Raw genomic sequence first — 15,152 nt, 5'->3', positions numbered from 1 at the left:
ATTTTATATTTAAAGATAAAAATAATGAAATATACTTTATATATTTTTAAATATGTAATTATTATATATTACACAATTTAAAACTAATGTAAAATAGTTATTCATAATATATTAATTTATTTTGTCACTAAACATTCCTTTCTAATAAGATGATAAATATATAATTATTATAATATAAGATTATATATGATAACTTTCTTTTATAAATAAGAATTAATAATTATTAAAAATATATATATAATTTATTGTTCATAAAGATGAAAAAAACTTATGTAATTATCTTATTTCTAAAAATATTAAATGTATAACTTAACTGAATACACTTAAAAATAATTTAATTGTTTTGATTATACTTTTTATTTTTTTTACTAAATTAATTATAGTTGATAATAATAATTAAAAATATTAATAAAATGTTACACATTTGGTAACAAAGAAAAACTAAAATAAGATAGAATTACAAGTTCTTAAAAGCACATTGAAGCTAATTATTTTATATTAGTTTTAAGGTTTAATTATGCTTCAAATCCTTATATCAATTTAATCATATTTTGTTTTTTTAAAACTTTTTTATCATTTAGTTTTTTAAATTTCAAAATCTTAGCTAGAGGAATTAAAACAATAAATTTTAAAATTTAGGAAACCAAAATAACAAAAATAAAGAGGGGGAAATGGATATATTATAGAGATCTCAAACATTGAATTCTTCACATTGTGTTGCTGACTTTGTTGAAAAAATAACTCTTCTGATGTAATATAATTGATCCATAGAAGGAAGGTCAAGGGAATGACGTTTTAACAGTCATAAGTAAGATTATAAATTAAAAATACATATTAGAGTGTAGCCTATTGAGAATTGTTAGTTTGTTAGTTTCTTTTAATAGTAATTATTTTCATAAATAATAGCAGCATCTGAGTATCTTATCTCAAATAAAGGTAGGGTGTTCAAATCTCACATAAAAATTCCATTGTAGCTGATAAATAAAGTGCTTGAGGAACACAATTGTATTTTAGCCAAAAATAAGTGAGTGGTTGTTCAACTTTTTCTTTCCATATAAAAGTAAGCATATGACTGTTGAAATTAAAATTACATCATGCTATGACAGTTTTACAGCACTGCCCATTCCATGCCAAGGCTGGTATGGTTTAGTTTATTGAAAATCACCCTAAAAAGTGAGCTTTGAATAATATAGTTTTGGTTTGATGTCATTGTATGAAGAGTCAAATATCTTAATTTGTCTAATGTAGTCTCAATAACGAACTTTGGGTTTAGAAAGAAGATGACCTAATGCATTGAATGTAGACCATGTTAGATTATCCAAGTCTATTCCATTCTCCTAATAAACCAACACAGGGACAGAAGACAACAAAGATAGATTCATTGATACAAGACCAAGAACATGCCACGCATTAGTAACAGATAAGAGTCGTTATTGCCCTACTCTCTCTGCTTTACCCCCACAATTTCTTTCGTCTTCTGAAGAAATAGAGGGATATAAGTTTTATTTATTCAAGGACTACTTTTCTATTTAAGATCTTTTCAAAGTCCTTTTTTAAGGTAAGAATTTTGTTCTTACTCAAAAAGTAAAAACATAGGATCCTCCTTTTAAAAGTGTCAAAACGCTTATGGCGTAGTTTGTTGACTCTATCTCGACAAAGGAAGAATCGTTCGTTCAACGTACAAGTTTTGATCAATATCCATTTTAGCACGAATGTAAGGTAAAAACCAAACAGACCAACTAAAGCTAAGATTAAATTGGAAGTGTTAAAATAGGAGAAAAGAGAGATTTTGATGTGAACCCACGTGAAGATTTGAGGAAAAAATAAGAGGGATAGAAGATGTTTAAGCATAGGAAGAATGGAAGCAGCACTTGTTAGGGTTCTTGGCTTCTACAAAGAGAAGAAGATCATCTAGCCAATTAGGTAAAAGGAACCAATCTCACTGTAGCTATTCTACCACTGTTCATGTGTTCAAAATGAAATTTCATATGTGCCAAGTTATCACTCAGTTAATGACGTCAAAGACAATCTAACAATAAAAGGGACCAATCTCACTCTAGCAATTCTACCACTGTACATGTGTTCAAAATGAAATTTCATGTGTGCCAAGTCATCACTCACTTAATGACATCAAGGAAAATCTAATAAAAGGGGCCACGTTGAGTCATTTTTTAAAAAAAAGTTGGTATCACATTAAACAAATTAAAATCTCAAGTGAGGAATTGATTTTTGACCCTTTAGGGACGACAAGTGGTCTTAAACCTATAGTTTTTCAGTTGCAAACAGAGCCGGTTTATCTTTGTGAACCGAATTAAAACCATTTAATAAACAAGTTAAGTTTGAACTATAAAACAGATTATTGGGACTTAAGATTGTATAAAAGAACAAAACAATATGAAAAAGTAAAAGCTCGGACGAATGCTAAATGTTCAGAACAATAACTTGGTTTCCTAAGTTCGAATCTATGATTGCATCTATAACAAGGGCCGTCAACAATCCCTTGTTATCTGATAACTTCTGAAAACAATTGAGTGTTGAAGCTAATCGAGAACTCCCACATATTCACATTAATATGACATATGATTGATTTGATAACAACATTAAAAGAAAGGGAACAACCATATTTCAGCATCAACTGTTAACTCTTACCCCAGATTTTGAAGTCAGAGCAGTGTGGAAATGGAGGGCTGCAGAGTTAGGAAAGACAGAGAACAATGGATGCACGATCTGCCTCTGCAAAATGCATATAAAACTCGGAGTATATTCAGCTTCATCAAGACAGAATTCAGATTTCAGAGATGGAATTGCAGGATAGCGAGTCAAGGGCTTCTTTCTATAGGACTGTTTCGACAAATTTCTTCATAAACATTAATAAGACAAATATACTAATGAAATAAACTTCTTCTTAAGCTAAAATTACTGTATATACAAATTAAGAAAAGAATTTAAATAAGTTGCATTAGAAAATTCTACTTTATGCAAAATTTCAGGTTATTAAAAATCTCATTCAATTCTTTTCTTATTATTATTTTTCTCTCCTAGAAATGCACATGTGTATATTCTTCTAGTCATCAAATGAATAAGTTGCTCCAATTTCAACGGACAAAAACTCATCACCTATAAAGGGTCGTAACTTGTCGTAATTTCAGACACTGAAATTGTTCACCCAACAATTTAAGCAATACCATAGAAAGGACAAGAACAACTAGAGACTCACCAGGCAAATGAACGTGAACAGCTACGCAATCTGAAAGACTAAAACCTAAATTGATTTCTGCATCTATTATAGAGATCAATTGAGCATGATTCAAGTACTTTAAACATATTAGAAACTGAAAGTACCACTCATTCATTTGTTGCCGGGAAAAAAAACATCACCAAATCCTTTGTGCGACATAGACGATCAATACTAAAATGATGTCCCGAAGAAGACAAAATCTGACTTTATGAAGATCCCAGGCCCCACTGTCACTGATAAAATAATCAAAGGTGAGACTAACATAATTTTTTACGAAAGGATTGGATCATACAACTGATATTGCCAACAAGAACCTCCAAAAGAGAATTTTTAACGGTCAACTTGATCAATGAAATTAAAACTTCCATTAGCAAAATAATTATTATGACAAAACTTATGTGCAAGTGCTAGCATCACTTCCGCAATTGATTCAAAAGAGCACAGTAACAACAACGCAAGATAAAAACCCTAACCCTAACCCTAACAGCACAACACAAGCAAGCAATTAAAAGAAATAAAGTCTCAATCGAGGTCCTTGACGATCTTAATCCCCATGCTATTAGCGGTTCCGATGATGGACTTGGAAATGGATTCGAGCGGCATGTTCTGGAGGTACGGGTCTGATTGCTTCACCTTCGCTATCTCGAACACGTGCCGAACAGACAGCGTGGACGCGATCACGTGACCGGGGCGGCTGCTGCCGGACTCCACCCCAGCAGCCTTCTTCAGGTACCACGACACCGACGGTGACTTCACGGTGAACTCGAACGTGTTGTCCTTGTACGCCGTTATCGTCACGGCCATGGGAGTTTCAGGCTTGAACTTCTGCGTACGCGCGTTGAAGTCCTTGCAGAACGCCATCAGGTTCAGCCGGTACTGACCCAGCGCCGGCCCCACTGGAGGCGCCGGCCGAGCCCCGCCGGCGGGAACCGTGAGCCGGATCGTCGCCGCCACTGCCTTCGCGGCGCTCATCGTGGTATGTGGTGGTGGTTGGGATTTTTTAGGAAATGAGGGGAAAGTCGCTGTAGAGAGGGTTTAAACTTCGTCACGTGGGCCGGGCCAACTCCGCTTCATGGACTCGGTCCAGAAAGAAAATGTACTAATTTTGTGTTGGGTATTATTTTTAACACCTCCATACTTTCTTTATTACACCTCACTCTCTATATTTCGAAAACATTTTAGCTGGTATAATCGAAAAATATATTTCGCATTTTGCAATTAATTTTTAAAAAGTATATTCTAGATTAATCTAGAAATACATATATTATATAATTTAGAATATATTTTTAGATTCAAAAATGTATTTTAGATTACAAATGTTATACAATCTAAAATAAGTTTTAAGAGTGTATAATTTGAAAATATATTTTAAATTAATAATCTAAAAATACGTATTTTAAATTATAAGATGAGAAATATATTTGGAGTAATACAAAAATCTAGAAATTCAAAAATATATTCTATATTACGTTAGCTTGAATATTTTTTCAGACAGAATATATTTATGCTACTTAAATATCTTTTGAATAGTATATTCGTTAATATTATTATTTTAATCATAAAGTTTTTAAAATTTAATTTAATGTAATTGAAAAATTACACTTTCTAAGATTTTTTAAATCTTATTTAATTTAAAAACTGATGCAATAGCATAATAAAGGTTAAGGAACCAAATTAATTTTTTATTAGAAGAAAAATACATGTCAATTATTAATTAAGACCCAATTATGATAAAAATAACAATGAAAGAGTCACTAGAAAAATGAGCACATAGAGACAATGAAAACGACAAAAAAAATATAAAAATATAAGCAAGAATGAAAGAGTTAGAAAATAAGATTTACACAAATAGTTTACACCGTAGAAATATTTATAGCAATATAATTCTTTTAACAAAATTTTCTAGAGTAATTAAAATTACTTTTAAATAATTTAACTAAAAAGTATTTTACACATATCCACCATTTTAATTAACTTTTCCATTTAATTAACTTCAAGGTGTAAGAAATTGTTTCAAGTATAAAGGCTTAATATTCTTCCCATAGAGTTTACTCTTTCTTTACTCTTTTACTGCTCTATATGTTTGAACTTTTTTTCCTTATTTCAAATGGGGGTAGTTGATGTATATTTGTAAAATGTACTCTAATTTTAAAACTAGTGAGAAATTAAATAATAATAACGATTTGGCTGGTATATGCACCAAAAATTTAGTTATAACTCTAAATGCTATTTTTTTATTTACAATTATGTTGTATAAATAAATAACTAATATTAAAATAATAAATATAATTAATTAATTGTAATTTTAATATCAAGTAAAATAACTTATTCTAATATTTATAATGTAGTTTTTTAAATGTATAAATACAACATAACCATTTTCAATTTTTATATTTTTTAAAAGTATTATCGTTCTTTTATACTTATTTTCCTCTTTTATTCAACTTTCATGACAATAAAAAATTAATATACATATAGAAATAATCTTATGCATAAATCATTTTGGATGAGTCAAAATTGAAAAACAAAAAATAATATATAAAAGAAAAATAATGAATTGATTAAATAACATTTTTTTCTTCTTCTCGAGTTTGAGTCTCTCTTCTTTAAGTTTTTTTTCTTCTTTCATTCTTAGTTTTGGGATCGAAGATGATGATGTTCAAGTTAAGGTTAGAATTGACTTAATGGTAGATACAAAAGAATAATGATTTTATAGAAAAATATAATTGCTTGAAATGGAGTGAAGATGATGATTGGAAATGAAAGTTATTTTTATTTGATGTAAGATTTGGTGTGGAAACATGTGAGAGTATGTTCTCTTTCTTCCTATTGTTGTTTTAAAATAAAAAAATTAAGAAAAAAGTGAGGAGTCAACATATAAAATTGTACATTAATATTAATTTAAAAATTAAAAAATATTTTTTTAAAGTAATTTATATGAAATGATAAAATACTCAATTGTACTAATAAAAATAAGATATATTAAATAAGAATAAAATTTAAAGTAATTTTCTTTTGTTTAATAATACTTTTTTCATGTGATGGTAAATGATTGTTGTTACTTGAGGTGCCAGCTGAAATCTTAAGTGGCATAGTAATGTCTAACATGAAAGTTTTTATTTAAAAAAAAAAAAAAAATTGGAAAAAAATTGTGTAAAAAAAAATATTATAATGGAAGATTATGTTATAATTCTCTTATTAATTAAAAAAAGAAAAAAAATTAATGTGTGTAAACTAATTTCTCAAGTTTAAAAGAATACATACTTAATTATATAAAAGTAGAAAATGAAATTATTTTTCATAATTTATATTATATTGTGATATAAAAAAGAATAATGAATACATATAATAATAAAAAATATACAATAAAACTATAAAATTGATTTAAATCAATTAATTAAACTTAATTATATTTTTTTGTATGTTTTGGTTCAAATATATGTTTTGGAAGAAAATGAAAGTACCCTTTCATTTTATTTTATATATTTTCAATATAGTAATTTATTTTAAAAGAAAACTTTAATGCTTATTATTGATTATTTTGTAGCAGTTAATAAAAATGTTTATATATATATATATATATGAAAGAATTTAATGCTTTAATTAAATATTTAATATTTAACATAATACATTTAATACTTTGATACTATATATTTAATATATTTAACATAACGAATTTAATTCAAGATGAACAAAATAGTTAATAACATTATATTTTATCAGTAGAAAGACAATATGCGATTATGTCTATTTATTCACATTTTATTTTTTTACTTAATTTTCACAAGGATAGAAATGTAACATATATAAAAAAATAATTTTGGATAAGTCAAAATTGAAAAACACAAAATAGATTTTAGAGAGGGATTAAAAGTGAATATTTTTTTTTATATGTGTGATTTTGTGTGAAAGTATACTCTCTTTTGCTTCAAATAAGAAACTATGAGAAGAATGAGAAAGTCATATAAAAATTGTACATTGATATTAATTTAAAATTAAAAAATAATTTTATTTTTTAAGTAATTCATATGAAATGACAAAATATTTTATTTATTAATAAAATGAAATATATTAAATAAGGGTAGAATTGGAAAAAAAATTATATAAAAACTGTACATTAATATTAATTTAAAAAATTAGAAAATAATTTTACTTTTAATAATTTATATAAAATGACAAAATACTCTATTGTATTGATATACTAAATAAGAGTTGAAGTAGAAAAAATTTGTCAACAAAATTATAATGAATGATTTTTAACTAATGTAAAAGTTTTACAGGAGAACTAATTAGAAATCATAATAAAAGTAAATAATGTTACTAATATAATTTTAAGGAATGTTACTAACATATTATGACATGTTAATAAACAATAAATATATTTCAGTTAAGTTATTTTTTAATTATTATTTTAAGTGACAGACACCCTCAACTATTTTTTATTTATTTTTCAATATAATAACAGTTTTAAAACCTCAACAAAATCTTACTGTTAACTTTGACCAATTATTTTTTTATTGTATTATCCTTTGAACTATATTTTAGAACATCATTTTTAATATATTATTTTATCTCGTTGCATTATTTATAATCTTATTCCACTTCTTTCCCTTTCTCACGGAATAATATTAAACTATAGAATCATTGGTAAAAAGTGGACAAGATTAATATTATTCTTTTATCATCATTATTATTGAATTTGATTACAAATAAATAGCTGGTGCAAAAACAAAATTTCACTGTATGATCCAATTTAACAAAAAAAAAAAGGTTGATGTAGGATGTAAAATTTATTTTTTTGAATAAAGAGGAGGGTTAATAATACTTTTTAAATATTTTTATTATTTATTAAAACTTAAAAATTGTAGTAAGTCTCATTTTTCTAAATTTGTTCGGTTTAAGAAATATTGGATCAATGTTTCTTAATCAACTATCACATAACATGTAATTAAATGTAAAAAACTACTCAAATAAACGTCATATATATATATATATATATATATATTTTTTTTTTTTTTGAGACTATAAAAGTTTTAAGCTTATACGTAGAGATTAATAAATGGAACAGTTTTCTTACTTTTAATAAAATAATTATGACGTTTCCTATTTTACTATTTTTTATTTCTACTTTTTGATAAAATTGTAAGTAAATCAATTAAAGATAAAAGAAAAAAAAAAGTAAGGGTAGATAAAGTTATAATTATATTTTTTGATATTCGAGAACGATAAACATGCAAAAATAGACATATTTAAAAAATTCAACAATTAAAATTAATAAAAATAAGTTTTTTTTTTTAGCCATCAAAAACACTATCAGAAGAATGACGCTTGTATTCCTATTTATAATTTTAAAAAAATAAACGTTGGACAAATTTAATTTTAATTGATTGGTATGCACCGTCACTGTAGATAACTGTTAATTAATTTTAATATTAATATTAATATTTCCTTAAGAGTAGTTCCAATCTTCATCATCGTTCACTAAATTATTAGTCGTTTCATTTTATTAAAAAAAAACTCAAATTTGAACATTGTAGATGGAAAAATATAATTTATATTTGTTACTAATTTTAACTAGTCAGATTTTTTATAAAGATTAGTTATAGATAAAATTGGTGATATTCTATACCAATAAAATACTTAAAAAAAATTATTAATTGTATCAATACTATTATATTCTCTAACATTTAGATTGATATGAGACGCATTGATACAACACGAACAAAGGTCACAGAAACGAAAAAAATGTATAATCTCTAAAATCTAAAACACAAGAATGCGGAATTATATATTATATGTTTCAGTTTTTTTTAAATGTATCTCATGAATGGTTCAAAAGAATTTGTTCCTTGCTTTTATAATCACAATAAAAATTTATTTAATAAATTTAAATTTAATGTATTTTTTATTTTTAAAATTGTGTTAGAACTGTGTTAAAATTGTCAAAAATTGAACACTCCACCATCGTAATGTAATTACGTAGGTCCGATACAGACATAACTATTTAAGAAGCGTGTCCGAACTTCGTAGCTACTATATTATATTATTATTATCAGTAAAAAAAAATATATATATATATATATATATATATATATATTTTCATATTTGAATGTACATATTCTCTATAATAATAAAAACAATTAAAATTATAATATAACTATTATAATAAATACAAATTAATACATTTTTTTATTAACTGTTATATTTCAAATTTTCATTAATTATGGGAGTTTTTTTGTAAATTAAAAACTTTATTAAAGAAATTAAAATTAAAAAGTAAATGGAAGTTAAAATATAACTACTAGTGAGAAAGACACGCTTTATCTCTTTCTATACGTAAAAAAGTATAAATAATGGATAAATAAAAAATAAAATTATTTATAAGATAATAAACATACTTAAAGAGTAAAGAAAAATATAAAGTGTGTAGATAAAAAAAAAATATCTTTATATATTATTTATTATTATTATTATTATTATTATTATTGTAAAGTGTAATTCCAAACCTCCTACGAATGAATCTCGTCTATAAATATAGAAAACGCAGCGAAGTTCTTTTCGCTGCAGTTGTTGGCTCTTTCTCTTTCTCTCTTTCTTTCGTTCTTTCTTTCGTTCTTTCTCTCTCTTTCAAACACACTCCGCGTGCAAACAGAGTCTCGTGCATTGTATTGTAACCTTAGAGAGAAGGAAGAAGATGTCAGACGCGTTCTGCAGCGACTGCAAGAAGCAGACGGAGGTTGTGTTCGACCACTCCGCCGGCGACACCGTCTGCTCCGAGTGCGGTCTCGTCCTCGAGTCCCACTCCATCGACGAGACCTCCGAGTGGCGAACCTTCGCCAACGAGTCCGGCGACAACGACCCTAACCGTGTCGGCGGGCCCTCGAACCCTCTCCTCACCGACGGCGGCCTCTCCACCGTCATCGCCAAGCCCAACGGCTCCGGCGGCGAGTTCCTCTCATCCTCCCTCGGCCGCTGGCAGAACCGTGGCTCCAACCCCGATCGCGCTCTCATCCTCGCTTTTAAGACCATCGCCACCATGTCTGACAGGTCACTTCCTAGGGTTCCAATCCAGATCCCCATCTTATACTATATTTTTCACTTTTAACCTCACTCAACAAATCAATTAAATGAATAAATGAATGAATCCAGAGCGTGAACTTTCATATCAGTGTTTCCGGCGATTTGTATCATACGAGTCATGATCGTTGCTTCCTCATGAGGGCTAATGTCGCTTTATGTTTTATTTTGATTTTTCGAAATGATTACCTTTTACTGGGTTTGTTTAAGTTTTTATCGTGAAATGTGATTTATGTAATGTTTATGATTGAAGGATTGGCTGATGTGGTCGTTGATTTTGCAGGTTGGGACTGGTTGCGACCATCAAGGTATGTTGTGTTCTTGTTTCCGATATTATTTTTTTGAATTTTTGGGTTATTACAAGATTCTGGAAACTGCATATATGTTTGTGTCTAATGGCCTGTTTGGATACGAAACTGGAAGTGTTTTTGAGCGCTTTTGGGAGCTTCTCTGTTATAGAAAGTTCAAGTGCTCAAAAGCACTTTTAAGTTGTATCTAAATAGGCCTTGATCATATATGGTTGTTGTTGTGAGTGAAGTTTGAACCACGAGTGCAGAGCTTGTTGAAGTTGTATTAAGAGCGCCTTGAACTAAATTAAGTAGGTTATTCTTTGGAATTGTGTCCATGTAAATGTTAGTTGAGCAAGGTTATTTTGATAAGATTTGCCCTGATGTTTTAGCTAAATAAGCAAAAAAAGAGATGACAGGAGAGTCATGAAACTGTGTATGTTTGTATCTACTGCATGATTATTGGGATTGTGGTTTGGCTCTTGATGGGAAAATTTACTGAAATTTTAGTGTAACCAAATGAATGACATGTCAAATTTGTGAGGAGGTTGGGCCAATCATTGCAAATAGAAGGTACTATGCTGTAAGTTGTGTGGCTGTAAGTTTTGAAGGTAATTCTGGTTAAACAAAATCCAGCTGCATTATTAATAAGGGGACATTAATTTGAAGTCTTTATTTTATTTGTCTGGTTTCATTACATAACAAGTTTCATTAACGTGTGAATATCTTTATGCACTGTGTATGATCATTTCTGTTGGTTTAGTTAGGCCTTAGGCTTTCAAGCTCAAACACAAATCCAAAGTTTATTGAAACTTTGAAATCGTGCTGACTACCTAATTGTGTAGATTTTTGTGTGTATTTGATTACATTTTAATGGTATAGTTAAGGTGATTTTTTTATTTGGAACTTCTGCAATTCCCTGTAGATATTGTGAATTGTGTAGTATAGTATAATGCTATTTGGAGCATCAAAAGGTTCAGTACCTACAGCTGGTTTAGTTGCTGCCCCTTTATTGAGACCCATGCTTTTGGAACTTTGGAAAGACTTTTTGTCAGACAAGGCATGCTTTAATTAGTAGAAACTAGAATCCAATACCTCCCCCTCTGCAAAACCAAATGCAAGGAACCTGTAGAGCGGAAGGGCTAACTTTATATTTACACCCAAATTTTATTTACTCTGCATTCTTCTCTTTGTAGTGTTAGTACTCAGTGAGGTATGTAATTTCTTGTGCACTTTGTTAATGAAACTAATCTGGAAGTTAAACCAAAATTTTGTTTACTCTGAAAATTAATCTTGTTGTTAAAGTATACGGCAAATTGTTTTTTTTCCTCTTTGTTGTGAACACTTTTTTCCTCAATGAGGTGTATCTTTACAGCCTCTCTTGGTTAACGGCTTTATAATCCTTCTAGGGCATGGTTATTTCGTGTGCACCTGGTTCATGATGCTTGATCCATATTACAAAAGTCGTGGGAGTCCAAAATAAGTTTCTACTTTTTGTAAAATTAGTGGGTTAAAACTTAAGTGCCTTCCTGAATATGTGAGCTATATTTTCAAAGCAATTAGTTTGGCTATCTGCAAATTGATGTGGAGAAAGGACTAGATTACGTTTTGGCAGTCCTTGTGTCATGTCAAGCTTCTCAGAACCAAGTTTATAATCCTTTTATTGTCTCAATTTAATATTGAAACCTTCATTTTAATTTATATTTTCTGTCTTCTACCTTAGTTTTCGTGTAAAATGAATATATTCCCTTATTTTTATTTATATTTCATTGGTTTGAAGGATCGGGCTAATGAGATATATAAGAGGGTTGAAGATCAGAAGTCTAGTAGAGGAAGAAATCAGGATGCTTTATTGGCTGCTTGTCTCTACATTGCTTGCCGACAAGAAGACAAACCTCGTACTGTTAAGGGTACTGCTTATGATTCTTTTAACATCTGGATGCTTGCCAATTTATCTTTCTGTATGTAAATGAGCTTCCCTGAACCTATGGATTTCAACTAGAAATTTGCTCTGTTGCCAATGGGGCCACAAAGAAGGAAGTTGGCCGAGCAAAAGAGTACATAGTAAAACAGCTGGGTTTGGAGAATGGTCAGTCTGTGGAGATGGGTACAATACATGCAGGGGACTTTATGGTGAGTTTTCTTTATTGACAAGCATATATATATTTTATACATGTATTTGTGGAGCTAATTCATCTGAATTTTTTCCATTGATGTTACTGACTACTTTCATCTCAAACATCAGAGGCGATTCTGTTCTAATCTTGGTATGAATAATCAAGCTGTTAAAGCTGCTCAGGAAGCTGTGCAGAAATCAGAAGAATTTGATATAAGGTATATTTATTTTTAGCTCATCTCAATTTAGAGACTGTAATAGGTGGTTGTTGACAGTTGAAGTGGGATTTGTCCTATTTACTACGTTACGCTTTGGTACTGTTACAAGTGTCTAGTTTCAGCCAAAGACTTAACTTATTTTTGCTCTACGAGGAAACATCATGGCTAAAGTTGACACAGTAGAGTTCAGCTTAATCCCAGGGTATTATAAATTATCTAGATTGATAATTTACTATGGTATCAAACTTCCCTCATTTCCATGGAGAACTAGGTTCTGTTTAGATTCTTGATTAGGAAACTGCTGGTTTTACATGATGTGTGCTGCATGTGGGTGAGAATTGGAAGATGAGGAATTGGTGGCATGTTTGTGAGAAGTGGGACCTCTTAGGTGTGCTATGCAAGCACTGAATATTGTATTGCATGTAATTTTGATTTTATCAGCCAAATTAATTGTATGGCCCTCTGCATGTGTATCTCTCTCCAACTAGTTTTAGTTTTCATCATATTCAGAGATGTACACTTATTTTGTGATGATTGATACTAATAAACGTCTTACTGCAATTTTTCAGGAGGAGTCCTATATCAATTGCTGCAGCAGTTATATACATCATAACTCAGCTTTCTGATGATAAGAAACCTCTTAAAGGTTTGTAACACTCCACTCCTTAGACGATAAAACACACGTGAATGGGTCATTTGTTGATCTCTTCAATTTGATATGTTTTTATTTGAAAATTTGAAATCTCAAATTAGATTTGAAATGAGTATCTTGTAACATCTATGGTATTTCATACACGTGTCTCATCCTGACATATTGTCTTAATGCAGATATATCAATTGCCACAGGCGTTGCTGAAGGAACGATTAGGAACTCGTACAAGGATCTTTACCCTCATGTTTCAAAAATAATACCAAATTGGTATGCCAAGGAGGAGGATTTAAGGAGCCTTTGCAGCCCTTGAATTGTAGAGCAAAATATTACCTTCCATATTTAACAAGTTAAAAGTTACATGTCATTAGCGCATTCTGTTTCAAATGTAACTGAACTGCTTATTAAAAATCAAAGTGCCTTTTTTTAGTTGTCATTCATTGCCGGGAATTGCACCATTTTTTAGACCCTTCTAATCTGAGTACTCGTTGGGAGAGAGGCAACATTGTATGAATTTCTCGACTCTTCCTAAAACATCAGAGTTCTTTTTAGCTCTGCTTTCATATGGATCATCCACACTGGTTATACTTCTGTACATTGCTATGTCTATTTCAAAGTATAGTCATGGAATGTTTTGAGTGATGAAGTCAAAATTTAATTATAGATTATATATTCTAAACTTTTTATTTTAAAATATTTTTTTTTCTTGAATGATTGCACAACCTATGCTTATTCAACTTTTAATACATTTCGGAAAAATATCTTGAGTATAAAATTTTTAAAATATCAGTTTTTCATTACATTATAATGAAGAAGTGTGCAAAGGAAATACGAAGGTGTAGGAAGTAATTGCATTAATTGGATCATCAAATTAGATTGGGTTTAGGTATAGCTAACTTATTATTTGTAAGAATTTTTACACAGTACGTTTATAGATATTTATAACCATTCTCTATAATAGTACTTATTTGAGTTTCATAAATTGTTAGATATATTTTTTTTAATTAATTTAAGTGCTGAATTTTCAATGTTAGTTATTGATGTTGGGGCAATTTGTTTGATTGGAAATCAGTAGTTATCTTTTAGAGTAAATAGTAAGTTCACTATAATAAACAAAAGAACAGAAAAGAGTGGGTATTAATAGTATCCGGTAAAACAGTTTTAAACTGTTATAACTAACAAGGTCTAAAAATCCATATATTGTTTCCCTTATTATAATCTAAATTTCAATAAGTACAGTATTAGTATATACGTTTAGCACCCCCTTGTTTGGCATTTACAGCACACGTGAAAACGTGTCGAATTAAGATTTGATTATGCTGTATTATTTTTATAATCATCTCATATTATCCATTACTATATTATTAATCATTAACTATAGAATGTAAAGAGAAAAGCAATGTTGTATAAAGACTCTGTTCAATTCCTTCCATTCCATTTATAACTCTTCTCGTGTGAAAGTTTATTTCTTTTGTTAACATGTGTGTTGTTTGGAGAGCTTTATGGTCTGTTTGATATGGGGGCTGAGGATGCAAGTGAGGTGAGAGAAAAATAGAAATTTGAATTG

The 15,152-nt window shown here is 29.2% G+C and overlaps 2 protein-coding genes across 2 annotated transcripts; one reads left to right on the top strand and one right to left on the bottom strand.

Moving 5' to 3' along the window:
* Positions 1–3,580: 3,580 nt before the first annotated feature.
* Positions 3,581–4,256, bottom strand: MRPL11 (mitochondrial ribosomal protein L11). The gene has a single exon (XM_068637984.2). It carries the CDS (start codon positions 4,208–4,210, stop codon positions 3,761–3,763), a length of 450 nt encoding a protein of 149 aa, XP_068494085.1. The 5' UTR covers positions 4,211–4,256; the 3' UTR covers positions 3,581–3,760.
* Positions 4,257–9,784: 5,528 nt separating this feature from the next.
* On the top strand, positions 9,785–14,021 carry LOC137830558 (transcription initiation factor IIB). Its single transcript, XM_068637983.2, has 7 exons — positions 9,785–10,285; positions 10,599–10,623; positions 12,383–12,512; positions 12,605–12,735; positions 12,848–12,936; positions 13,506–13,582; positions 13,765–14,021. Exons 1-7 carry the CDS (start codon positions 9,933–9,935, stop codon positions 13,896–13,898), a joined length of 939 nt encoding a protein of 312 aa, XP_068494084.1. The 5' UTR covers positions 9,785–9,932; the 3' UTR covers positions 13,899–14,021.
* Positions 14,022–15,152: the final 1,131 nt, after the last annotated feature.

The sequence above is a fragment of the Phaseolus vulgaris genome, chromosome 7 (assembly GCF_051622355.1).
Source record: "Phaseolus vulgaris cultivar YP4 chromosome 7, ASM5162235v1, whole genome shotgun sequence".
In the NCBI taxonomy this organism is placed as follows: domain Eukaryota; kingdom Viridiplantae; phylum Streptophyta; class Magnoliopsida; order Fabales; family Fabaceae; genus Phaseolus; species Phaseolus vulgaris.
Note: the sequence above shows the minus strand (reverse complement) of the source record. Positions and strands in the feature narration are given on the sequence as shown.

What these genes read in the sequence shown, in the direction of transcription:
- MRPL11 (XM_068637984.2), bottom strand. Translation starts at nt 4,210, where the DNA reads ATGAGCGCCGCGAAGGCAGTGGCGGCGACGATCCGGCTCACGGTTCCC.
- LOC137830558 (XM_068637983.2), top strand. Translation starts at nt 9,933, where the DNA reads ATGTCAGACGCGTTCTGCAGCGACTGCAAGAAGCAGACGGAGGTTGTG. An exon ending in ATCGCCACCATGTCTGACAG is followed by an intron (nt 10,286 to 10,598) that starts GTCACTTCCTAG and finishes TTGATTTTGCAG; the next exon opens with GTTGGGACTGGTTGCGACCA. An exon ending in TGATAAGAAACCTCTTAAAG is followed by an intron (nt 13,583 to 13,764) that starts GTTTGTAACACT and finishes GTCTTAATGCAG; the next exon opens with ATATATCAATTGCCACAGGC.